We start from the raw sequence: 23,901 nt of genomic DNA, 5'->3' as shown, positions 1-23,901 counted from the left end.
AGAAAGAAAGAAAGAAAGAAAGAAAGAAAGAAAGAAAGAAAGAAAGAAAGAAAGAAAGAAAGAAAGAAAGAAAGAAAGAAAGAAAGAAAGAAAGAAAAGTATTTGAAAAGGGAAGATCAAAACAATTGTTCACAAATAATTATCTAAAGAGAAAACTCTTAAGAACATACCGAATTATTAGAAATAATAAGAAAGTTTAGCAAGGTCGCTAAATACGAGATGAATATGCAATAATATATTGTAGTCCCCATACAAGCAACCAACAGAAAAATATTTAAGATAGTATTTACAATATAGGCAGTGGTGGCAATGACCTGGTTAAACTGTTTGATTTCTAGCTTGTCCTCCAGTCTCCTGTCAATTGTGAGCCCTCATTAAGCCCTTCCAATAAATTCTCTTTTTGCCTGAAAACAGCTAGAGTTGGAGTTTTGTTGCTTGCAAACACATATCCTGTACTTATGCTATATTAATTGATACTTGGAATAAAATATGTGTCAGGGGTCCTCAAAACCAACCCCAAATTCAATAATTGGCTAGGAGGAATCATAGGACTCTGCATGCAACTGTATTTATGGCTATGATTTATTACAGAGAAAGGATACAGAGCAAAATCAGCAAAGAAAAAAGGCACATGGGGTTTAGTCTGGAGGAAACCAGGACCAAGCTTCCATGAGTCCTCTCCCTGTGGAGTAACATAGGACAACAGTAACAACCTGTCAAGCAAGTGTTGTTTACCAGCAAAGCTCATTAGAAACTCTGTCCAGGGTTTTTATCAGGGGCTGGTTACATAGGCACCTTCTGCCTTCTCAAATTTACTCAAATTCCAGACTTCCAGAAGGAAAGCAGGTGTTTAGCATAAACTATTTTTTGCACAAATAGTTTAGGCACAGTGAGCCACTCTTATCAGTTAGGGTGGTGAGAACCTTCACAAAATCCAAGTTTCCAGACGCCAACCTTGTAAGTAGGCCTTTCAAAGGATGGCTGTCAGGCCTGCTATGCTAGCTCTTTTCTTTATCATGGGCATTCTTTCTGCCATATTGAATTGGAAAGCTAATTTATTATAGCCACTTGTCAATCCATTTACTTAGCTCTGGAATAATATCATTTATCTTTGAATATATTTCATATTAACCTTTATGAAATTACACAGTTATAAAAAGCCAAATAATACTATGAGGCTTAAAAAAAAAACCAGAGAGGGATGCCTGGGTAGTTCAGTTGGTGAAGTGTCTGCCTTCGGATTCCAGGGTCCTGGGATCAAGTCCAGCATCAGGCTCCCTGCTAAGCGGGGAGTCTGCTTCTCCTTCTTCCTCTGCCCCTCCCTGCACTGCTTGTGCTCTCTTTCTCTGAAATAAATAAATAAATAAAATCTTTATAAATAAATAAATAAATAAATAAATAAATAAAATCAGAGATCCCTGCTTTACCCCAACTCCTGCTCTCCCAATTCAAAAGCAGCTATTTCAAATCTTCGGTCGTTTCTTCCAGTATTTATCTTTCATTTCTAAATAGCATGCATTTATTGTTAGTTCTTGATCTTTTGATTTTATACATTATTATCTTTCAACTATAGACAAGGAGGATTTAACCCTCTTAGGTCTCCTACCACTCACCTCATATTCCCAAAATTGTTTTATCATAATTTTTAGCTACCTCTTTATTCTGTTTTCCACTATTATATAAATGTTTGCAAATGAGCCACATTGCCTCAACTGAAATTACATTTCTTTTTCATGTGAGTTGTCTTTCCTGGATTTAGTAAGTGCCTGTTTTAAAAATTTCATTTTGTATGTACATATTATTAAATTCATCTACAAACTCTTCATCAGTATTTAAAAACCTCCTGTCATATGGTCAAATGCTTCTGGTAATCTATCCATTCCAGTTGTTTCCAGGGTCCTCCCTCTGTCCTCCAAGTCCAGTGGTTGTACTCTAGGGGTGGGGCACAATTCTTCCCAAGATTTCCCTTTACCATAATCTTGGGGTTGCCTTTTGCTTCTTTCTTGTACTGGATCCCATTTTATAGATCCCGTGACTTTTATTTTTCTTGATTATTTTCTCCATCATTTTTGTGGAAAGTGTCTTCCAGTTGCTTCCTGAGAAAAGATAAGTGAGAATTTGCACATCTGAAGATGTCTTTATACTATTTTCACACTTGATTGATATTTTGGCTAGGCATAGACTTCTATAGGTAACACAATGTTCTCTCAGCATTTAAAAGGGTTATTCTGTTGGCTTCTAGCTTGGTATCATTCTGATCTTAGTCCTTTCTATGAGATCTGTCTCTTTTCTCCAGAAGCTTTTAGGATCCTCCCTTTTTCTAGTGCTGGTGTTCTTATTTTAGGCTTTTTTGCATTCACTGTACCAGAGCACTAGGGGAGCCTTCATTCTATAAACTCACTACCTTCCTTTCTGGGAAAATTTGTCATTTCTCTTTCTAGAATTACTCTAAAGGAGGTATCAGGCTTCCCAAATTCATCCTCAAATTCTCTTTTCTGATTACTTTTCTATTTCTTTCTCTTCTCTGAGAGACTTCCTCAAATTCACCTTCCAAATGTCCCTTTATATATTTAAAAATCTTTCATATTTTAATTTCAAGACCTTCCTCTTATTTTCTTTTTTGTTTCTCTTTCCCTAATAATATCATGTTCCTGTTTCATGGATGTTACTCTTTGAGGCTAAGATACTCATTTGTTTGTCAAGATTTCTTGGTTCTCTGCATTGACTGTTTTCCTTCTTTTCCTTTGTTTTGGGCTCTCTCAAGAGATTTTTCTCATCTCTCTGTTGGTTCTCGACTGTCTATTCAATTTTAAGAGGTTTAAATAAAAAAGGCTATTTAAAATTGTGTGTGATGGGGTAGGATGAGACAGTACTTGATATCTGGTGGGCTTCAGTATAAGGCAAAAATGGAAAGCTGGATTTTTTTTATTACAGATGTTCCTCCATCATTATTCATAAATGGGTCTTTTCTCTATTTTGAGAGAGGAATCCTGGAATTCTCTCATATCCTTCTGAAACTTTAATATGCATATGAATTACCTGGGGGAATCCTGTTAAAATGCAGGTTTTGGTTTGTTAGGTCTTGGGTGGGGCCTGAGACTCTGCATTTCTAACCAGCTCCCAGAGGATGCCAATACTACTGGTTCTTGGATAACAATTTGAGTATCTATCATGGCTCTCATATAAACTTGGCTTCCAGTGTTCTCAAATATGAGGTGGGGAAAGGGCAGGGCCACTAAGGATTTTGATCTCATGAAAACATATTTTTTACAATTCCCCACTGAAAAAATGGGCTGGCTAAAAATGTTTTCATGGGATTATTTTTCTCAGCCCCCTTCTGGACCACAGGTCCCAGCAATTTGTGCCAGCTTCCCCCTTCCTCTTTAGCAGCCCTGAGAAGGGGAATGAGGTGGGGAAGGGGTTGTCTCACCGTTCATCATGTAGAGCTTCATTTTAATTCCCATTTTCCAAAATGGCATTTCAGCCCTGCCATCTTTGGTAACAAACTATATCCCCAAGTCCAGATCTCTTTATTTCAGTTTCTTGAGATGGTAAATGTCCAAGGAGTAATGGGGAGATCTGGCAGCCTCTAACTGCCCCTTTAACAGATTTTTCAGCCAATTCTACCTTCAGGTCTATTCTCCCAGTTACTATGCCCACCCCTCCTTCAGAGATAATTTGCAGTCTCGTACTTCTAAGCCTTTATAGTGGTCTAATATGAATCAGGTTTTTACTGGCTCTTTTTGCAGACTTGTTTTAGCTTTTTCTGATTTGTTCATCCATCTACTTCCAGTCTTCAAAATTTTATTGATATTCTCATCTGCTATTCCAGTCTCTTTGTTCTTGTGGACTTTATCTTTTTTATCCTTTTCTAACATATTAATGAAGTTTGGGGGATACATGCATGTGTTTAATCCATACATTCTAACCATCTGTCATTAAACTTTTCCAGAAATGTCTCCCTCTCATGATAGAGTACCACAGTGTAGAAGGTAGACTGAGTTTAAATCTGCCTTCATTTCATTGCTTATTTGTATGTTCCTTTTCCTTGTTTTCTTTGTGGTTGGTTATTTTATTATTCCTTTTTTCCTCTTTACTAGCTTGTGAGTTATGTCCTTTTTTTTCATTCTCTTAATGGTTAGTCTAAAATTTATAACAGGGATATTCTTTTTCAACTCAATTGTGGTACAATTTACATAAAGTAAACTACAACTAATCAGTAGTGCGAAAACTTCTAACAAATGTTTCTCCATCACCACAATCAACTTACAGATTGTTTCCATCATTTCCAAAAGTTCCCTCATGCCCCTTTATAGTCAGTCCTCTCTTCCACCTGTGGGCAGCTAGCTACAGTCTTTCTGTCACTATAGATTTTGTGTTTTTAAGGATTTCATGTAATGGAATCATACTTTATGTTACAGTAGGTATTCTTGACTAATCAAAGAGTAATATTAATCTTTGAGCTTTTCCCAGACAATTCAAGGACTTTAAAACGCTTTAATCCTGGAATTCTCTAATATGCTCTAATCCACAGCTTAACTTTGACTGTATTAGTCCAGGTTATCCAGAGAAATAGTATGTTTGTATGTGTGTGTATACATGTATATGCATATATGTGTATATACATATATAGAGATGGGGATATTACAGGAATTGGTTTAAGCAATTATGGAAGTCCAGAAATCTCATAATCTGTCATCTGCAAGCTAGAGAAACAGGAATGCCAGTGGTATAATTCAGTCCAAGTCCCAAGGCCCAGTAACCAGGAGCACCAAGTCCAAGGACAGGAGAAGATGATGTCCCAGCTCAAGCAGAGAGTAAATTTGACCTTCCTCTACCTTTTTGTCCTGTTCAGGTCCTCAACAGATTGGATAATGCCCATCTACATTGGTGAAGGTGATCCTGTTAAAATGCATCAAATTATTGATCTATCTTCTGATTTCTTTTTTTAAAGATTCTACTTATTTGAGAGAGAAAGGGAGAGAGAGAGAGAGAGAGAGAGAGAGAGAGAGAGAAAGCATGAGCAGGGGAAGGGGAGGGGCAGAAGGAAAAGCAGACTCCCCGATGGGCAGGGAGCCCGATGCAGGGCTTGATCCCAGGACCTGGGATCATGACCTGAGCCGAAGGCAGATGCTTAACCAACTGAGCCACCCAGCCACCCTTGTCTTCTGATTTCTGATTTGAATTTTCCTTTCCCTCCTCTTTCTCTACCATCCCATCTATCATGCTGGTTAATGCCCTTTTATTGTCTTAATACCTAATTACTTATACTAAATTCTTCCTGGTTTACCTAATACTGTTCCTAGTTCTAATTTATCCTATATACAATGTGGATAATAATAATAATAATAATAATAATAATAATAATAATTTGAGTTAATAAATTGATAAATGAGAAATAGGTCCATGTATACTGGACCTGTTTTGTATATGCCCACTGTACCGTTGGAGAAATGTCTCCTGCCCATGTCCTCTGGTTCTAGTAGTGGACAATGGTCAGACTTCATCAGAGTATCATGTCTTTCTGGTCACAGCTATCAGTGCAGGTTGGCTGAGAGACTGCTAGAGACAGTATACTGATGACATAATTTGAGTCTCTTGGCTTTGCCTAAAGCCAGATATACTCCTGGACTTTCTGGTTATGTGAGTCAATAGATTTCCTTTATTAAACTAATTTGTTTTCTAAGTACAACAAAGATTTTCGATAATACAGTATGTAAAGCACTAAGCATACTACCTTCCACATAAGTGTTAGTTATTATTTTTATTATCCTTATACCCTTGCCATATCCCATATCCAATTCAACCTTTTCTTTTCTTAACATGTGCCCATATAGACCAGCTAGAATAATTTCCTTATTATTTCCTGCATATTGTTCCTTTGCCTGGGCTGCCCTGCCACCAACCTAATAACATCATTCTACATTCTTTTCACCAATTCACATCCATCATTATTTAGAATCTGGCTAAAAAAAGCCTCCCATCTTCCATTTGAATAATGGCAGCTCCACACTGTTCACTGCCTTATCTAATTTCTCCTGCATGTGTTTTCTAGTTATTTCTAGCTTGCTTCTTGATTGTACATTACTCAAGACAAGGAAAAATATGATCACTGGGACCTTTTTAGGTTGAGATTTTGTCATTTTCCAAAGCGACTTGTACAGGTTGGCCACACAGTAGGTGTTCAATAAGTGTCTGCTAGAGGAATAAATGAATGGAATTAAATTTAGAAGGTGTGGTATTCAATTTAAAGCCTGTTGTTAGCCTAAACGTTTTCCTTTTTCTAAGCAAATATTATATTCTTAAACCATTTCATTATGGTATAAAAATATCACAATGATTCCAAACTCAAACATTCTTCCCATTTATGGTTTCATACTTCTTTTGGCCAAGGTCTAAGGAAGGAATATTCTATTAAAAATAATGTAACAATCAATCAAAACCTATCTTCTCTCATCGTACATACTTTATTAATCCAGTAGTATTGCTTCTGACCCTTGAGAGGTTTCTTGCCTCGGTAAACTAATGATAATGGGAAAGCATTGACAAAGATATCCTGAGATGCTGAAAAAAACTTGAGGGGGGGAAATTTTTATATTCATGTTTCCTCTTTTAGATCTAAATGGTAAAACATGCTCCCACTCCAAATAAGTTAGTTTCTACTCAAAAATGCAAAATTTTGAAAAACAACTATTTGTAAACAAAGGTCTGTGCCTGTGTTTGTTGAACTTAATTGCTATATGGGTTAATGGAAGGGCTGAGGGCTAGTGAATTTAAGCTCTTTAAAATAGCTAAAGATTAAAGTTAATTAAATTTAGTGCCTCTGGGATTTTTGATACATGTTCCAAATTTGTTTTTAATGACATAATTGTCCCATGTTACATTTAAGATTACATCATTGTGAACTGGTTATGTGTGGAGTTACACTAACAGAAACCTCAATCCCAAATGTCAAAAATAAGTAAATAAATGTCAAAAATGAATGTCAAAAAATAAAAGTTGAGGACCACTGTAATGTTACCATTAAGAAAGTGGAAGTTGAAAATAGAAGAGAAACACTCCGTTGCATAAGGTCTTACTATGAAAACTTTGAATAGAAAGACCTGGAAATCAAATATATTAACTTCATGCTTTTTCAATAGCATTTAAATCATTATTTTATACTTAACTGTTGGAAGTGAAAACCAATGCATTTTCCCAAGGTATCTATTCATTAACTTTAGTGGAAAAAGATAGCTCCCGATCACACAAATAGGAACTGTGCTAAATAAATTTTGTGAACATTTACCAAGAAATGAAAGTCACTGGTCATATGTATAAATGGATATAGTTCATATTTTAAAAGAAGAAGAAATGAAATTCAGTATTCTTGTTTCTTTTAGTCTTCAGGGGTTTTTTTTCCCCCTTAACTAAAAGTAATTGTAATATTCTCTTGCGCCTGGGGCTTTCCCTTCCACAATTAATTATCTTTTATCTACACCTTCCCTCCAAATGATTATTCCCCCTAGCCTTAGAACACTTGACATTAATTCATACTCCTTCATCATCACAGTTTTGAAAACATTGCCCTGCCCTTGCTTAGCTCAAGACACTCCCTTTTCTTTCAGAAAACTGGTTAACAGAATTTTGCTATCACTCTGTTATCACTTTTACAAGGTGCTACCATGTAATCAGAAAAACATCTTTGTAATACAATTAGCTTCCTTACTTTCACCAAATTTGCAAATTCAAAACATAATTTTTTAAATTCCTTAGGATAATGAACATCTATACTTCAAAAGTAGAAATATGCTCCGTTTAATTTGGAACACTTGCAACCTAAGACTATCTTTCATCCTCTGACTTTAGAATCGGTGTCCTTGATCATCAGAACCAGACAAGAAATTGTGAAGTCTCACCAAGCTACACCACCAGCGCGGGCAGAGGAAACGCTTTCAAAATATGTCATTCATCTTCACATTTAAAGGCAGTCTATCCATACATCTTTTATACACATCATTAAATATTGGTACTTAAGACTTCAGTCATATGAGGTAAGCTTTCTGATTTATAGGCGAAGGGGGCGGGTGGCAAAGAAGTCGTCTCCTCTTCTTAAATTTACTTATCGAAACAAAAGCCAGTCTGATTATATCTAAAAGTCTGAAGTTGCCATTTGTCAAGAGTCTTTTAGAAAGCCGCTTATTGCATTAAATTAACCGATTCCTAGCCAAACCAGGTTTAAGGAGAGAGAGTTTCCCATGTCTACAGTGACAAACGAGTTACCAGACGTCCTTAAGTAGACTGTCAAACTTTTATGTTTACTCTTTTTAAACACATAAGGGAGAGAAGAGCACATAACGAAAAGTCAGGTCTGTTTCTTAAGAAGGATGTCCTATGAGGAACAAGACGCTCACCTGTACACAACAGAGGGTCTTTTCCGGCTGTCCTCACTGGGGGAGGGGATGGACATCGCTAGACCTTTGTCCTCCGGACCAGACAGAGCACGGCCGGGAAAGGAGGGCGACTTTCTGGGAGTAGTGCAGGTACCTCCACCCCAAGAAACTACAGACCGGTTTTGACTCTAGTAACTGCCCTGGCTTAACCTCTGGAGGGGCCCTCTAGTCGGGGAGGGGGTTTGTTGCCCCAGACTGTAGTCACCTCTCCACAGGGCTAGGGGGAGGGAACGACTGACCACTCTACGGTTAGGGAATCCCCGTCTTTCCCAACCAGACCCCAACGTCTCCCGCTCCCTTGTGGGGCTCGCCCCGCGGCGGGCTGGGCCACGGTGAGCCTTGGCCACGGCGGGTGCAGACCCCGTCTCTGCTCGGCGCCCCTGCCGCGTCCGCACCGCCACCGTGAGGCCGAGCCGGGGACGGTGCCCCGTGGCGGCGGCGGCTCAGCGCTCCTCTCCGCGCCGCCCCGGCCGCCGCCGCGCCGGGCACGGGCGGGGGGATTTTCTTCCCGTTCCCCCCTCTTTCGCGCTCTCGCTCCTGTTCAGCGGGAGAGCCCGCGGAGCCAGGGAGGGAGCGAGGGAAGGGGTGGAGGTGGCGGGGGGGAGGCCGGAGGGGCGGATCCTGCCTGGGGGCTGATCCCTCCCTCCCCTCGGCCGGGCTCCGTGGCGGCAGCGGCGGCGGCAGCGGCTTCATTCCCCCTCCTCCCCCGGGAGCGGCGGCGGCGGCCGGGCCGGGGCCCCAGCGCGGGCCAGGAGGGGGCACGGCGGTGGCCGCGGAGGCCAGCGCGGGAGGAGGCCGCGCTCCGCTCCCCGGGCCGCGCCGACCCGCTCGACGGCCGGCCCGCCCGCGCCCAGGGGCCCCGAACGGTGGGGCCGGGCCAGCGGCTGAGGTAATGGGGGTGGCAGCGGGGCCGGACAGAGCGAGGGCGGGGGCAGGGGGGCCTACGGGGACCAGGGACTGCGCGGGGGGGGGGGGGGGGGGGGGGGAGGGGGGGGGCTCCCGGGGGGGGGGGGGGGCGGCGCGAAAGCGCTCTCCTGGAGCGAGGGCGGCGGCGGGGAAGGAGAAGGCGGGTGAGGGGGGAGCTGAAAAGCGAGGACCCCCTCCCGCAGCCGCCATCTTGCTTCCCTCCCCCCCGGCCCTGGCTGGCGAGCCGCCGAACCCCGCCCCCGCCATGTTCTCCAATTGGTCAGACCAGAGGAGGGTTCCACCCCCTGGTCGTCCCTTGGCCCCCCGGTTTCTCCTGACGGGCAGGTGAGGCGACCAATGGGCGCTCGCCTCTCTGCCCTGCTGGTTCGCTGGCGCTAGCTTTCTCTGTCTGAGGGTCGGACTCCGCGTCAGTCTGTCTCTGGCGCGCTCGCCCCCTCCCCTCAGGGGAGGTGATGTTATTTCCCTCCTTTCTCCTCGGAAGGGTCAAGATTCTTCTGGAAGAGGTGCCCCTTTAAAGGGGCAGGAGCCTTGGCTGGGTTTGTCCCCTGTCTCATGAGTCTCTCGTGGGGTACAGGGGATACAGTCTTAATTGCAGAAACTCCTCGTTCTTCGAGGACGTGGGTGGGATGGGCGAGTGGGGGCTTAGGGAGTGCTGAGGAGACCTGGGGGCGTTGGGGGGTATTTGGAGGTGTGTTTGTGGGAAGGGCTGTGTGGGTTGAGAAACTCCCGCCAAAAAATTGGACTGGAAGCTCCTTGTGGGCGAAACTCATTTCCTCAGCAGCAGCCCTTCCCTTTCCAGAATTTGCCCTCCCAGTGCCTAGAGGCTCCGGTAGGACCCAAGAGGTTTTCCATAGGTACTTGCTGCTTGGGTGAGGGCTAACCAAAGCTGCCAAGGAGGTTGCAGGTAGGGAGGAAGAATATGCGGCGCTTTTAACAAAGGAGGCTCCACACCCTCTGTCTAAACTATTTCAGGTTAGTATTGAGGTAGATTTCCACACCTTTGCAAGGATCTCCCTGCCCATGAGGGCGTGGGGGCAATGAAGAAGGTCTGTTGGCCTGGGCTACCCCCAGGGAGTTGGCATTTGTCAGGCATGTAGTGGCCAAGGGCCTCTGGAACCTGGACAGAATTGCTGTGATGATTCTGTTGCCTTTTGTCCCAAATGGGTTGTGTGCCTGCCTGGCACTGTTGCTCAGCCAAGTTGTTTTTTTGTTTGTTTGTTTGTTTCAGTCACACTTTGGGATCGGAAAGCCTTTTAAATAAGGATGTTAATAATACCTTATTAACGTATAGCAGCCCTTAAGAGGTAGATTTTATTTTCATTTTACTGGTGGAGTCTGGAGGCACAGAGAGATTAAGTGACTTTCTCCAGGTCGCACAGAGCCAAGATTAGAACCAAAGCAGTGCCGCAGAGCCTCGTTTTGTACCAGACCATGGCATCTCTGTAGTGTTCTTCCCAATGGGAGGAGTTCAGCACATCATCCGAGCTTGAGTTGCAGCTTTATCACTTAACTACCTCTGGGTTGAGTGACACCTTTCTGAGCTTGTTTCTTCATCTGTAAAATGGAGATGATAATATCTATTCTACCTCCCAAACTAGTTGAGAGAAATTTTAAAAGTAAAAGGGATTGGGCCACCTGGCTTACTCAGTTGGTGGAGCATGCGACTCTTGATCTCAGAGTTGTGAGTTTGAGCCCCATGTTGGGGGTAGAGACTCATTAAAAATTTTTTTAAAAAGTAAAGAGGATTTATAGTTTGCAAAAGTGTGCTAAATTATCATCATCATCATCATCTCTGCTTTATAGATAAAGATGGTAGATCCTACAACCAAGGTGACAAACTGTTTTCTCTTTGAAATCCTCTCACTGTTTGTACTTTTCCAAGTCTCTGCCCACACCTTGGGGCACCATATCCCCTAATGACTTTCCTGGTAGTAACTGCTACCACAGCTCCTTATGAGCTTGTCATGATATGGGAAACTTTAGGGCTTTCTCCTTGCTGCACAAGGATAGACTGGATGCAAGTATTTGGGGAGAGAGGAACTTTTGAAGTAACAGAATGCATTGAGAGTTTACCTCAGATATTGCCCCAGTCACCTTGGCCGTAGGTCCAGTGAGGGTCCCAGATAGGCCACTTAAAACTTAAGTGTCACTTGGGGGCCACTCCCAGAGCTTCCAGTGCTTCTGCCTAGCGATGTACTAGCCAGTGGATCCTGAATGCTGCCTTTTCCAGAGAAAACCCTGCATACTGTAGTTTGAAGTCTGTAGACTGTACATAGTCGACATTTCAGGTACCTTCGCCTCTTCACTCCTGGGCGTGGTCAGGAGATAGGGGTTTTGATCATTGTCAGTTGGGTTGGGAGAGGCTCTAGACCTGTGAGCTTTTGATCCTCTGATGGGGCCGCTGGTCATGTACAGAGCTTGAAAGTGGATGCTATTCTTGTTTTCTTTTTTTCAGAACCCTTGACCTCCCCCCTCCTTTTGCATAGTTAGCTATCCCACAGCCTTATGTACATCATTAGAACTTTAGATGTCTCCCCATGTTGTATTGTAATGATCTTTTTACTTTTCTGAGTCTTCAGTTAGATGGAGCACCTGGAGGGCAGGGATCATGCATGTTGGATTTCTCCTCTCATGCAAGTAGTACTTATTGAGTGCTTACTTAGGAGCCAGGCACCACTCCAGGTGCTGGGGATACAGCAGTGAATAAGATAGACAAAAATATTTCCCCTCATGGAGCTTACATTTTAGTGGAAGGAAACAAACATTCATGTTAATAGGCAAATTAGATAGCATAATAAAAAATGGTGAGTGTTAATAGTGAAAAATAAAGTAGAATGTAAGATTGCTGGCGGCGGAAAGAGGTTTGCAGTTTTAGATAAGCGTGGTCAGAGAGCGGCTCTCATTGAGAAGCAATGTTTGTGAAAAAACTTGAAGGAGCAAGCTGTGTGGATGTCTGAGGGGCAGGATGTTCAGAGAGAAGGAAGAGACAGTCTTCCTGGTGGCCACTTGCTCAGATGGATGGGTGAATGAGTGCATGCCTGAACCTTCAGCTCAGTCTCCTGGTTTCTCCTTAGGCCTGTCCCCTTGGTTCCCAGGTGCCATGAGGAAGCCTCGCCGGAAGTCGCGGCAGAATGCCGAGGGCCGGCGCTCCCCATCTCCCTACAGTCTGAAGTGCTCACCTACTCGGGAGACCTTGACATATGCCCAGGCCCAGCGGATTGTCGAGGTGGACATTGATGGACGCCTGCACCGAATCAGCATCTATGACCCACTCAAGATCATCACAGAGGATGAGCTGACCGCCCAGGATATCACCGAATGCAATAGCAACAAGGAAAACAGTGAGCAGCCTCAGTTCCCTGGCAAGTCCAAAAAACCCTCCTCCAAGGGCAAGAAGAAGGAGTCCTGTTCCAAGCATGCATCCGGCACTTCCTTCCACCTCCCGCAACCCAGCTTTCGCATGGTGGACTCAGGCAGCCAGCCAGAAGCACCCCCGCTGCCTGCTGCCTACTACCGCTACATCGAGAAGCCACCTGAAGACCTGGATGCAGAGGTAGAGTATGACATGGATGAGGAGGACCTTGCCTGGCTGGACATGGTGAATGAGAAGCGGCGTGTAGATGGGCACAGTTTGGTGTCAGCAGACACCTTTGAGCTGCTGGTAGACCGGCTTGAGAAGGAGTCGTACTTGGAGAGTCGCAGCAGTGGCGCCCAGCAGTCACTTATTGACGAAGACGCCTTTTGCTGTGTGTGCCTGGACGATGAATGCCACAACAGCAACGTCATTCTCTTCTGTGACATCTGCAACCTGGCTGTACACCAGGAGTGCTACGGTGTCCCCTACATCCCTGAGGGCCAGTGGCTATGCCGCTGCTGCCTACAGTCTCCCTCCCGGCCCGTGGATTGCGTCCTCTGCCCCAATAAGGGCGGCGCCTTCAAACAGACCAGCGATGGGCACTGGGCGCATGTGGTGTGTGCCATCTGGATCCCTGAAGTCTGCTTCGCTAACACCGTGTTCCTGGAGCCCATTGAGGGCATCGACAACATCCCACCTGCCCGCTGGAAACTAACCTGCTATATCTGCAAGCAGAAGGGGCTGGGGGCAGCCATCCAGTGCCATAAGGTGAACTGCTACACAGCCTTCCATGTGACATGTGCACAGCGGGCTGGGCTCTTCATGAAGATTGAGCCCATGCGTGAGACCAGCCTCAACGGTACCATCTTCACAGTACGCAAGACCGCCTACTGTGAGGCCCACTCACCGCCAGGTGCTGCCACTGCTAGGAGGAAGGGTGACTCCCCCGGGAACCTCAGTGAGGCTGGGGAGGAGGAAGGGCTGAAGGAGGGCTGTGGAGAGGAGGAAGAGAAGGAAGATGTAGAAGAGGAGGAGGAAGATGAAGGCCAAGGCGGGGTAGGTGGCCCCCTTAAGGGGGTGCCCAAGAAGAGCAAGATGACTTTGAAGCAGAAGATCAAGAAGGAGCCGGAGGAAGTGGGCCGAGATACGCCCTCCACTGTCCCCATGGTCACTGTCCCACAGATACCCTCCTACAGGTAAGCCTGCCCAGGAGGGCTCCCCATGGACTGATGGTTTCTTCTTGGCCTGGTGTTGGCCCTGAGCCAGGACCTCCTTCCCCAAGCATGGTTGGTGAACGTTTGTTCTCTTCTGTGCCCTCAAATTTAGACTTCTGCTTTGGACCCTTGTCTGGTTTGTGGTTTCGATGGTGCCCTGAGAGCAATGTGTTTCCTTTGCTTCAAGGTGAGACAAACAGTTAAGGTGCTTAGAAACCCAAATGAAGGGTGTCTAAGGCAGCATTTTTCAACAGGTGTACAAGTGGCATTTGGGACAGGATAATTCTTCATTATTAGAATAATGTCCCATACATTTCTCAGTGTTTAGCATCCCTGATCTTTTAACTGCCATTTGCATCCCCTCCCTCATCGCATGGTCTTTGTGACAAACTCAGACACTCCCCACATATGTTACCAAAAACCCCCGTGGGGAGAGAACTGAGAACCACTGTTTCAGGGGGTCAGTATGGGTGTCTGCTATCCAGAAAGCTCTGTTCTGGGAATGATGGGAGCTTTGTGTGAGGGGGTGGTGGTGTGGGGAAGACATGCTATTTCAAGAAGCTTTTAGGTTTAGGGGAAAGAGGATCACTCGGTTCAGCTGTATAACTAAGCCACCTTGGTCCCTACTAAGTCTATAGAGGGACCTATTTTTAACCATCAGAGAAGTAGCTCTTGGAGGGCAGAAAAGCAAAAGACCAGAAAGATTTTCCAGTGGAAGCTCATCTCAAGGGTGATATTCTTTAGAAAGTAAACAGTGTTAGAGCAGGAAGGAATCTTGGAGATTATTGATCTAATGTAGTCCTTGCACCTTCTCCCACACCCCCAGATGAAGAAACTGCAGCCACAGGAGGTAAAGTTGTTCACTCCTTTTGTTCACTCAATGAGGTGTTTATTGAGCACTTACTATATGCCAAGTCCTGTTCAAAGGGCTGGAACCAGATGGGAAGCATAGAACCTAACCACAAGCTGGGGCTCATGATGCCTCCAGGCTCTGTTCCTGTTGTCTGTTTCTCTTGTTGAAAAGGATAGGGAGAAAAGAGTGCTGGAGGGTAGCAGGGAATGAGTTGTTGTAAGGGGAACAGACAACCAGACTTGTCAGTCTGGGAACGAGACAGAGTGGAGAAGAACAGGAGGGAGAGGCTTTTGTGGCGAGCCATGGCTGGAGTTAGAATTCAGTCAACTGGAAATGTCTTCTAGGCACGGAGCTGTTGTAGGCCACCCTCTTCCCTGCTGTTGAGTTGCTCCATGATTAGTAACATCTGTTGGGTGGCTGTACCCTGGGACTAGGCTTTTTGGTTGTCATGTCTGCTCTGATAGGTGTGTCTTGCAGGGGCCAGCATAGCACGCTGGCTAAGAAAAAATCAGACCTGCTTTTGAATCCTGCTCCTGTCACTACCTGTGGGACCTTTGGCAGATTTCTTCTTTAAGCCTTATTTTTTTTGTAAACGAGCCTCATAGGGTTGTTGTGAGAAGTAAATGAGATGATAGAAGTAAAGCACTTAGCACAGTACCTGGTAAATAGTAAGCGCTCAATAAACGGTGGCTACTGCTGCTGCTGCTGCTATTTTATTATTCTTTTCCCTACCTGCACAGATGCTGTGGGAGCCCTCCATGGCCAAGAGGTTGTAGAGGGAGGGGCTGCCTGCAGCTGGGCAGGTGTGCTTGGCATGGGCATTGGTGGGGGATCTGTTCTTTGGGGAAAGGCCTAGGCCTTGACTTTATAAGCTTGGCTTTGGGGCAGGAACGTCTGACTGTGGAAAGGCACAGGGCCTTGGTGAGCAACGCCCAGCCCACCATGCCCATCCTTAGCTTCTGCTTTCTTGTTTAGCTACATTTATCTTCCTTTCAGTGGAATGAGATGAAGAGAAAAAGTGGAGGAAACACAACAGGGGCACGGAGGCCTTGCTTACTCTGTGGAGAACCAACTTTGGGACGCAGGATGGTGTAGCAGAGAGATCATCGATTCACATCCCACTCAGCTCCACCATCTTTCTAGCTGCATTAGTGACTTTGGCAGTTCATCCAGCCTCTGTTCCTAAGCTCCCTTTCCATCTTTTGTTACCATGAGACTAATGTTATCCACCTTGCAACAGGGCTTTTAGGATAAAGATTATAGGCTCTCATTAATTCCTACCCCTTTCGCTCCCACCCTCTTCCAGCCCCCACGTATTATTGTCTTAAATCCTGACCTTAAGACTTCTCTGTTGGGTTAGTTTAGCCAGCTAAGTTTTCAGATTCTCCATCCTCTTACCCAGTTTTTTTTTTTTTCCATTTGGTTTAAAATTAGACATTTTTAGGCTGCTGAAATCTTTAATGAAAAGCCAGAGGTCAGACAGTTCCAAGATGTTGCATGTGAGCTCAGAAAGCAGTAGCCTGGTGTACTTCTACTAATTTCCCTTCCAGCTTGCCTATGGACTATTCCCTGGTCTGGGAGAGACCCTCCCAGCCACAGGGCAGAGGAGGTAGTGACCACATTGCCCACGGTTTACTCCAGTTCCTGCTCTGTTTTGCTGCCTTTATCAAGAGTTCAGGGCACAGGCCTGTTTCTCAGGAGTCCAGGACCGCAGGAAACAGAGTTCCTGGGAGAGGGTTCTTTTGGAGAATCAGGACTGTAAGGTAGGATGTGGAAAATCAAGTGATATATCTATCTCATGCTGGATCTGAGCTGCTTAACTTTGCTGTCTTTTTTTTTAAGCCTTTCTCTGAGGTGAGGCATTTGGCCACTTTATTCCATCTTCCTTTATATATAAGGTTCGGAAATGAACCAGGGTCTGAAGAGGAGGCTGTAATCAGGGCTGCCCACTGACCTTGTCTTTCACTTCCCTGTGCCTCTGCTCAAGGTTGAACAAGATCTGTAGTGGTCTCTCCTTTCAGAGGAAAAACCAGTTCATACAGCGGCTTCACAACTACTGGCTCTTAAAGCGGCAGGCACGGAATGGCGTCCCCCTCATCCGGCGCCTGCACTCCCACCTGCAGTCCCAAAGAAACGCCGAGCAGGTAGGTGAAGTGATTGAAGGTGGTGGAGGACGTGGAGTGTGAAGGAGAAGGAGGGATGGTTGGGACACCCTCCCTGAGTCCTCTGCAGAGCTTTTGCCTATAGGCGGTCACCCCTCCAGGTGGCATCTCCTAGGAACGACCTCCAGCACGTAGAGCTCTTGGGACCAGACAGCAGCTCCTTCTGGATGGGAGAGGCTTGACTTTGAAGCGAATTCTAGGAGAGAGTGAAGATCAAGCCCAGCTTTCCATATATGTGGGGAAAACCTTGTAGACATGGCAGAAAGGAAGAAGTGGGTTGAATGAGGGCCAGGCGGCTGCGCTGAGTGAATTAGGACAAGGAGTACTTTCCTTAAGACACTATACTGACATCTGCCAAAAATGTTTCATAGAAAACACACAAATGTGCCATCTAAGTTGTAGCACAGAGCCTGGCCAGTTGTGGTGGCCTTTTAGCCACAGAAAGCTGCTGCATGTTTAGTGTTTTCTGAGTTGGTTGGAGGCCTCCTGAATTTTTTTTTTTTTACCATCTTTAGTTCTTTTTCCCTCTTCACTTGTTCCATTACTTCTGCCTTTTAATATTTCCACACCGCCACCCCGGAGATGAAGCAATCTTTTACATGACTCTGATGCCCTCTGAGTTCTCTGATTTCACTTTTGCCTTTTGTAACTAAAGTCCTGAAGTGCAAGTCTGCGTCTGGTCCCTCCTTGTAGTGGTCTGCCTGCTCCCCTGTAGGCTCCCATAGAACATCAGCCACCTCCACCCAGCCCAGCGAGCCTTACCTCACGTTCTCACCGTATTGGCCATTAGGCTGCATTTGACACCATGGATCACCTTGTGTTAGAGCTTCTCTGTGGCCCCATTTCCCTCCTCCTCTATCTGGCTGACTGCACCTTGTGCTGACTCGACTTTTTACTCCTCAGTAGTAATAGTCCCAGGGGCTCCACTGCCTGCCCATTTGCTGGGAGAGCTTATGCGCTCTTACAGTTGTAAATAAGTGTGGCAGTAGCTCCACGTTTCTTGTCTTGTCTTCATCCCTTTTTTCTGCCCTCAGTCCCTCTGGGGCAGGGGAACCACAGATGTCCATGTAGATGTTATTTCCTAGAATTCAGATATTGGAAACAATTCATTATCTTCCTTCCTCTCAGTAAACGTATTTTTCCTTTCTTTTTTTTAAAGATTTATTTAGGGCGCCTGGGTGGCTCAGTTGGTTAAGCAACTGCCTTCGGCTCAGGTCATGATCCTGGAGTCCCGGGATTGAGTCCCACATCGGGCTTCCTGCTCAGCAGGGAGTCTGCTTCTCCCTCTGACCCTCCTCCCTCTCATGCTCTCTGTCTCTCATTCTCTCTCTCACAAATAAATAAAATCTTTAAAAATTAAAATAAAGATTTATTTATTTGAGAGAGAGAGAGAGCAAGGGGAGGGGCAGAGGATAAGAATCCTCAGGCAGGCTCCCCGCTGAGCACAGAGCCCAACATGGGGCGCCATCCCACGAGACCATGACCTGAGCTGAAATCAAGAGCTAGATGCTTAACCGACTGGGCCACCCAGGCGCCCCTCCCCATTATTGACATGGAACCTTCTCCCTCCTGACCTCAGACATTCCTACTCTTGGAGTTACTTTTGATTCTTCCCTCCATAACAAGCCACAGTCAGTCATCCCTTATTGCTATTTTGGGGGGAGTGTATCAGTATATGGTCTTTTGTCTGCATTCTACAGCTCCCTTGCTCACCCATGCTCCCCCCCCATTTCAGCAATAGCTTTTTCTATTTCTCCCACCTCTAATTCTTTCTTTGCTGTGCAACTGATACTATCTTACACACCATTTGCCAGAATATATTCCTTTTCCAGAACATATTCCCCCTCTCCGGGCAGGCCACATCTGGGTTCCTTTGCCTGGATTTGAGGCTTCTTATCAGCTAATCCTGGATATTCCTTGGCTTTTGTGGTTCTCCAGCTTATCTGCTCTGGCCAGGCCATTTTTTTCACCAAGCAAAGAATCATTAATTCTGCCTTCACACTTCTTCCCTGTGGTCTCTTTGGTTCCAGCAGAGGCCTTGCTTACTGTTGTGTTCACCTATGTCCATCACCATTGTGAAACCCTAGTAAGATTGCTTCTGTGGGAAGCCTTCCCTGACCCAACCCCAACCCACTCAGATCCTCTCTATTTTATATCCTCTCAATAGTTTATCTGTTGAGTTTTTATTATATTTGTGCTACTGTGCCCTTGTGTGTCAAAACTGGGCCTCTTCCCCCAACTCTACTGTAACCTCTTCTGGGGCAGGAATCACATTTTTTGGTGCTGGTGGTATTTTAAAGTATGTTCAGGTCAGCTAGTACAAGCTTGTAGTAAGAACTTCACTTTGTTTTCTAGCCAAGTGGCAGCTCTAGGGTGAAATTCTTTCCACCTCAAGGTGTATGTTAGTTTCCTTCTGAAATTCTTTACAGCCCTGAGGGGCACAGCTGCACCCTGGTATCCTTGGGGCCGGGGGCAGGGGTAGGGGGAGTAGTCCCAGCTCTCACTCCAGCAGTGGTTATCACAGGGCAGTTAAGAAATGTTGCTGCATGGCTGGGGGAGCGCAGGAGGAAGGCATGGGGTGGAGAGGAGGCGGAAGGGCTCTCAGGAACGTGGGTCAGCCAGGGTGCAGGGCCCTTACCTGCTGAGACCCTGTGAGTCTGAAATAGGGAGAGAACTCTGGGCAGGAGACAGGCCTCCAGCTCCTCCTTCCTTTCCCTTTCTTCCTGCAGCGGGAGCAGGACGAGAAGACAAGTGCAGTGAAGGAAGAGCTAAAATACTGGCAGAAGCTCCGGCACGACTTGGAGCGGGCGAGGCTGCTGATTGAGCTGATTCGGAAAAGAGAGAAGCTCAAGCGGGAACAGGTGGGGAAGAGCCCCCAGCCCCAGGGCTCTTGTTCAAGGTCTTTTTCTCCCACTGTCAGTGTGGCATCAGGAGAGCCAGGAGCCTCCGCCTGGTGTCCATTTCTTCCCTTCCTGCCCAACACTGGGGGCTCCAAGGCCTGCTAATCTGTATTGAGTATGATGCTGCACATGGCTTCTAACTGCGGGGATTTAGCATCTGGTGGCCTCATGCAGAGGCTTATTATATGCCTGGGCTCATCCCTGGAGTTTGCTGACTCAGAAAATCTCAGACGGAGTCTGGTCTTGAGTATTTTGAAAAGCTGCTCAGGCCATTCTGATGGGCATCACAGCTGGCCTGGAAGCTTCTGAGGGTTTTCACTTGGCCCTTAAAACACTTACGGTCTTGACTCATTCAGATTTTCCAGTCTAGCCAAGGAGGGTCTAAGCCTCTAAGCATGGGGAATGTTGAGGCAGGTAGTGTAATGCAGGGGTTAGGAATATGAGCTGTGGCACCAGACTACCTGGGTTTAAGTCCTGGCTCTGTCACTTAGTGCTCGTGTGACATTGGTAAGTTGCTTAATCTCTTTATACCTCAGTTTCCTTGACTGTAAAATGGGGGTATTAATAGAACCCACGTCATAAGGTTGTGAAGAGGAGATGTCTTATATATAAGGAGCTTAGAACAGTGCCTGGCACGAAGTAGGGGCTATAGAAGTGTCAGCTGCTGTGCTCCTCATCATTACTGATAGTCTTTGCCACCCTGAAGTGTCCACTGGTGCACTCTGCACGTGGCAGAGAGTAAATACTATTAATTGGAATGAATGACAAGCCAAAACTGTTCTGTCTAGTCTAGGAATAGCAGCTGTTACTTGTATGCCTCAGAGGCCTGGGTTAAAGATATTCCTTTCTTTCTTCAAACCTTCCTTCACTGTTCAGCCCCAGCACGAGTCCTTCTTGCAGAGGCCTGTAAGCCTCCATTTCCACCTCTGAGACTGGGCAGCTTTTGCCATACCTTGTGTGTGTGGGTGGCATGGAGGGCATCTCAGGACCTTCTCCATGGATTCAAACTGCCTTTGCCATCCCAGGCCTGGTCCCACAGCTGAGCTTTGCTTCTTGCCTCTGGTTCAGAGAAATAAAAGGGAAAAGGAGGCAGGCAGGCCTGTTTTGATGTCACCAGGAGGAAGGAACATTTCATAGCCTAATCCATGGCTTCCCAACCTTGTAACGTTAGGGCATACGTAGAGAATCACATTTGTGCAACATACTATTGTAAATGCACAATGCTGCTGCTGCCTGAGGAGGTGAGCCTCCAGGCCCTGGGCCAACCCCGATGCCCCAAGGGCCAATGGGATCAATATCTCAGCATACTAAGTGAGAATTCTGGCCCAAATCACATTTTAAATCTTATCAGTGCGCTCTTTGAACGAAGTCAGACCTGGGTTCAAATTCTGTCTTGTTGGGTTAGTGACTCCTCATACTCTTTCCAAACCTCAGATTCCATATTTGTAAAATGGGGAGAATAGCCATTTCTCCCTCAGGGTTACTATGATGATTAACTGAGGTAATCTAAGTAGAGAGGCAACGTGGCAGAGTGGTCAGGAGCACACACCGGAATCAGACTGTCTGGGACTGAGTCCCTATTCTGCCCATTATTGGCTGGGTAGCCTCAGGCCAGTTACCTTGTCTCTCTGTGCTGCCGGTGCCTCTTTGTAAAATACCTCATCTGTACTTACCTCATATACTTGTTATATTACGTAAAATGTTTAGAATGTCACTTGGCATTTAGGAAGGACTATGAAAGTGTTAACTTAGTATTGTAAGTTTTTGGTATGGTGCTTGATACATAGGAAACAGTCACAAAGTGGTAGCTGTTGGTCATTATTTCTAGGCTGAGAGCTGGGTGATTGCTCCTCATATAGTGGTTAGCTTAATATCCTGTGAAAATTTGTTGAACATGATTGGTGATAGTCATCAAGAAGAAGTCGGGTGCCTCTTTGCAGGGGGTGTTCTGATCTCTTTCCACCTCCACAGGTCAAGGTCCAGCAGGCTGCCATGGAGCTGGAGCTGATGCCCTTCAACGTTCTGCTGAGGACCACACTGGACTTGCTGCAGGAGAAGGATCCGGCACATATCTTTGCCGAACCTGTCAACCTAAGTGAGGCAAGTTCCCTCACCACTTTCTGAGCAGTGAGCCCCTCCTGAACTAGAAACAGGGTCTGAGTAGGCCAGGAAGGGGTTGGGCCACAGGGTGGACAAGACCTGGGGGTTTCTGGCAAAGCTAGTAGACTTGCCCATGGTGAGGGGTGAGCAGGCCAAGGGGAGGCCAGGGCCCTGGGGCTCTGCCTGAGCCAGCATGCCAAACCAGAAAACGGGGAGGCAAGAGTGCCGGTGAAGGGTGCACCTGTTTGGCTAGTAAATGGTTGTTGTAATTGTACAGGTTTTATATGTTTAGGTTCCAGATTACCTGGAATTCATATCCAAGCCAATGGATTTTTCTACTATGAGGCGGAAGCTGGAGTCTCACCTGTACCGCACCTTGGAGGAGTTTGAGGAGGACTTTAACCTTATAGTTACCAACTGCATGAAGTATAATGCTAAAGACACAATTTTCCACCGAGCAGCTGTCCGCCTGAGGGACCTGGGAGGGGCCATCCTGCGGCATGCCCGGCGGCAGGCAGAGAACATCGGCTATGACCCCGAGAGGGGCACCCACTTGCCTGAGTCACCCAAATTGGAGGACTTTTACCGCTTCTCCTGGGAAGACGGTGAGAAGCCTGGGTGGGTGGGGAGAAGAGGGACCAGGAGGAGGCACAGGGACAGAGTTCAGACAGCCAGGGATCGGGGTGGGCCTTGGAGCTACATAGGGTAGACACGAGGAGGAGAGCTGAGGGTAGGCACAAGCTGGGATATACCTGCTTGTGGCTGCAGTAGTTCCAAGAGTTAAAGTTTAACTAATTCGCCGAGTATTTCTTGAGTGGCAGGATAGGGAATCAGGTACTAGCTGTCTGTTTGAAAAAGCTAAAAGCTTACCAGGGGTCTTCCTCTTCTGGACGCCCTCTCTGTGGCATTGGAGCTTGGGGCAGGGAGAGTGCAATGCTCGTGTATGTCTGGCTCTTTGAGAAGAGTGCAGGTAGAGGAGCAGGAAAATGGAATTGCCTCTGAGCCCCGCATTCTGCCTGCTTCTCAATGGCAGTAGCCAGTCACTCAGGCCGGGGGATTGCCAAGCTGCCTCGTGCCTGCTCCACGGAGCCTGTAATTATGACTGTGAACTGCTTCCTGCAGATGTTTCCCAGATTCTGACCTTGTGCCTGTGGCTGCCCTCCAGGCAGTGGTGTTACCAGGGCCAAGGCCCCACAGTGACGCTCCTGGAAGCCACTGGCCCAGGTATTCCAGGAGAATAATTTGCATCCGAAGGATTCGGTCCCTTCCCCTTGCCTTGGGCTGGGCAGGTCCTTCAGCCCCTTCTGTCCTCCCTTCTCCCTGGCAGTGGACAACATCCTCATCCCGGAGAACCGGGCCCATTTGTCCCCGGAGGTGCAGCTGAAGGAGCTGCTGGAGAAATTGGACCTGGTGAGCGCCATGCGGTCCAGTGGGGCCCGGACCCGCCGCGTCCGCCTACTGCGCAGGGAGATCAATGCCCTTCGGCAGAAGCTGGCGCAGCCACCCCCACCACCACAGCCACCGTCACTGAACAAGACTGTGTCTAATGGGGAGCTGCCAGCAGGGCCCCAGGGGGATGCTGCTGTGCTGGAGCAGGCCCCACAGGGGGAGCCAGAAGACGATGGGGACAGAGGTGAGAGACAGGGGCAGTCGGGGGGGGTTGGAGGCCAAGGTAACGGAGTGAGGGTTGAGCTGAAATCCCATAGTGGAACCATCCTTCCCTGAGTTTAGGTCTGACCCTTGTGGGCAAGCAAAAACCCTTGGAGGGGTCACACTTCCATGTATATCCAGGGATGATATCCAAAATATTTAATAATCTGTAGAGACCAAAATTCAGCAGAGTAGATGTTGGCTGTGGTATTGGAGTGTGCTCCTGGGAACCACTGACGTGGATGTTTAGTTGCTAGATTGTGGACAGGTTTGGGGAGTTTTAGAGGCTGGGGCCCAGCAGGTCTTTA

The 23,901-nt window shown here is 46.5% G+C and overlaps 1 protein-coding gene and 1 long non-coding RNA gene across 9 annotated transcripts in view; one reads left to right on the top strand and one right to left on the bottom strand.

Annotated features, from left to right (window-relative positions):
- Positions 1–78: 78 nt before the first annotated feature.
- Positions 79–9,025, bottom strand: LOC141371180 (uncharacterized). Its single transcript, XR_012375931.1, has 3 exons — positions 8,394–9,025; positions 1,973–2,096; positions 79–1,346 (listed from the first exon to the last, which is right to left on the bottom strand). It is a non-coding gene; the product is annotated as an uncharacterized lncRNA (long non-coding RNA).
- Positions 9,026–9,054: 29 nt separating this feature from the next.
- The window catches only part of BRPF3 (bromodomain and PHD finger containing 3), a 58,051-nt gene continuing 43,204 nt past the window's right edge, over positions 9,055–23,901 (top strand). For 2 of the 8 annotated variants that reach the window (XR_012375930.1, XM_073884938.1), the window contains exons 1-7: positions 9,058–9,321; positions 12,434–13,910; positions 16,769–16,925; positions 19,673–19,804; positions 21,815–21,943; positions 22,236–22,548; positions 23,271–23,576. Coding sequence is in view for 7 of the 8 variants with exons in the window: in XM_073884938.1 (XP_073741039.1) it covers positions 12,460–13,910; positions 16,769–16,925; positions 19,673–19,804; positions 21,815–21,943; positions 22,236–22,548; positions 23,271–23,576 (2,488 nt within the window). In the remaining variant the exon portion in view is untranslated. Of the gene's footprint in view, positions 9,322–12,433; positions 13,911–16,768; positions 16,926–19,672; positions 19,805–21,814; positions 21,944–22,235; positions 22,549–23,270; positions 23,577–23,901 lie in introns of all 8 variants that reach the window. The other 6 variants (XM_073884939.1, XM_073884937.1, XM_025862354.2 and 3 more) reach the window with 6 other exon arrangements.

Source organism: Callorhinus ursinus, unplaced genomic scaffold, assembly GCF_003265705.2.
Source record: "Callorhinus ursinus isolate GAN/ISIS: 27379988/994484 unplaced genomic scaffold, GSC_fseal_2.0 scaffold59, whole genome shotgun sequence".
Taxonomy (NCBI): domain Eukaryota; kingdom Metazoa; phylum Chordata; class Mammalia; order Carnivora; family Otariidae; genus Callorhinus; species Callorhinus ursinus.
Note: the sequence above shows the minus strand (reverse complement) of the source record. Positions and strands in the feature narration are given on the sequence as shown.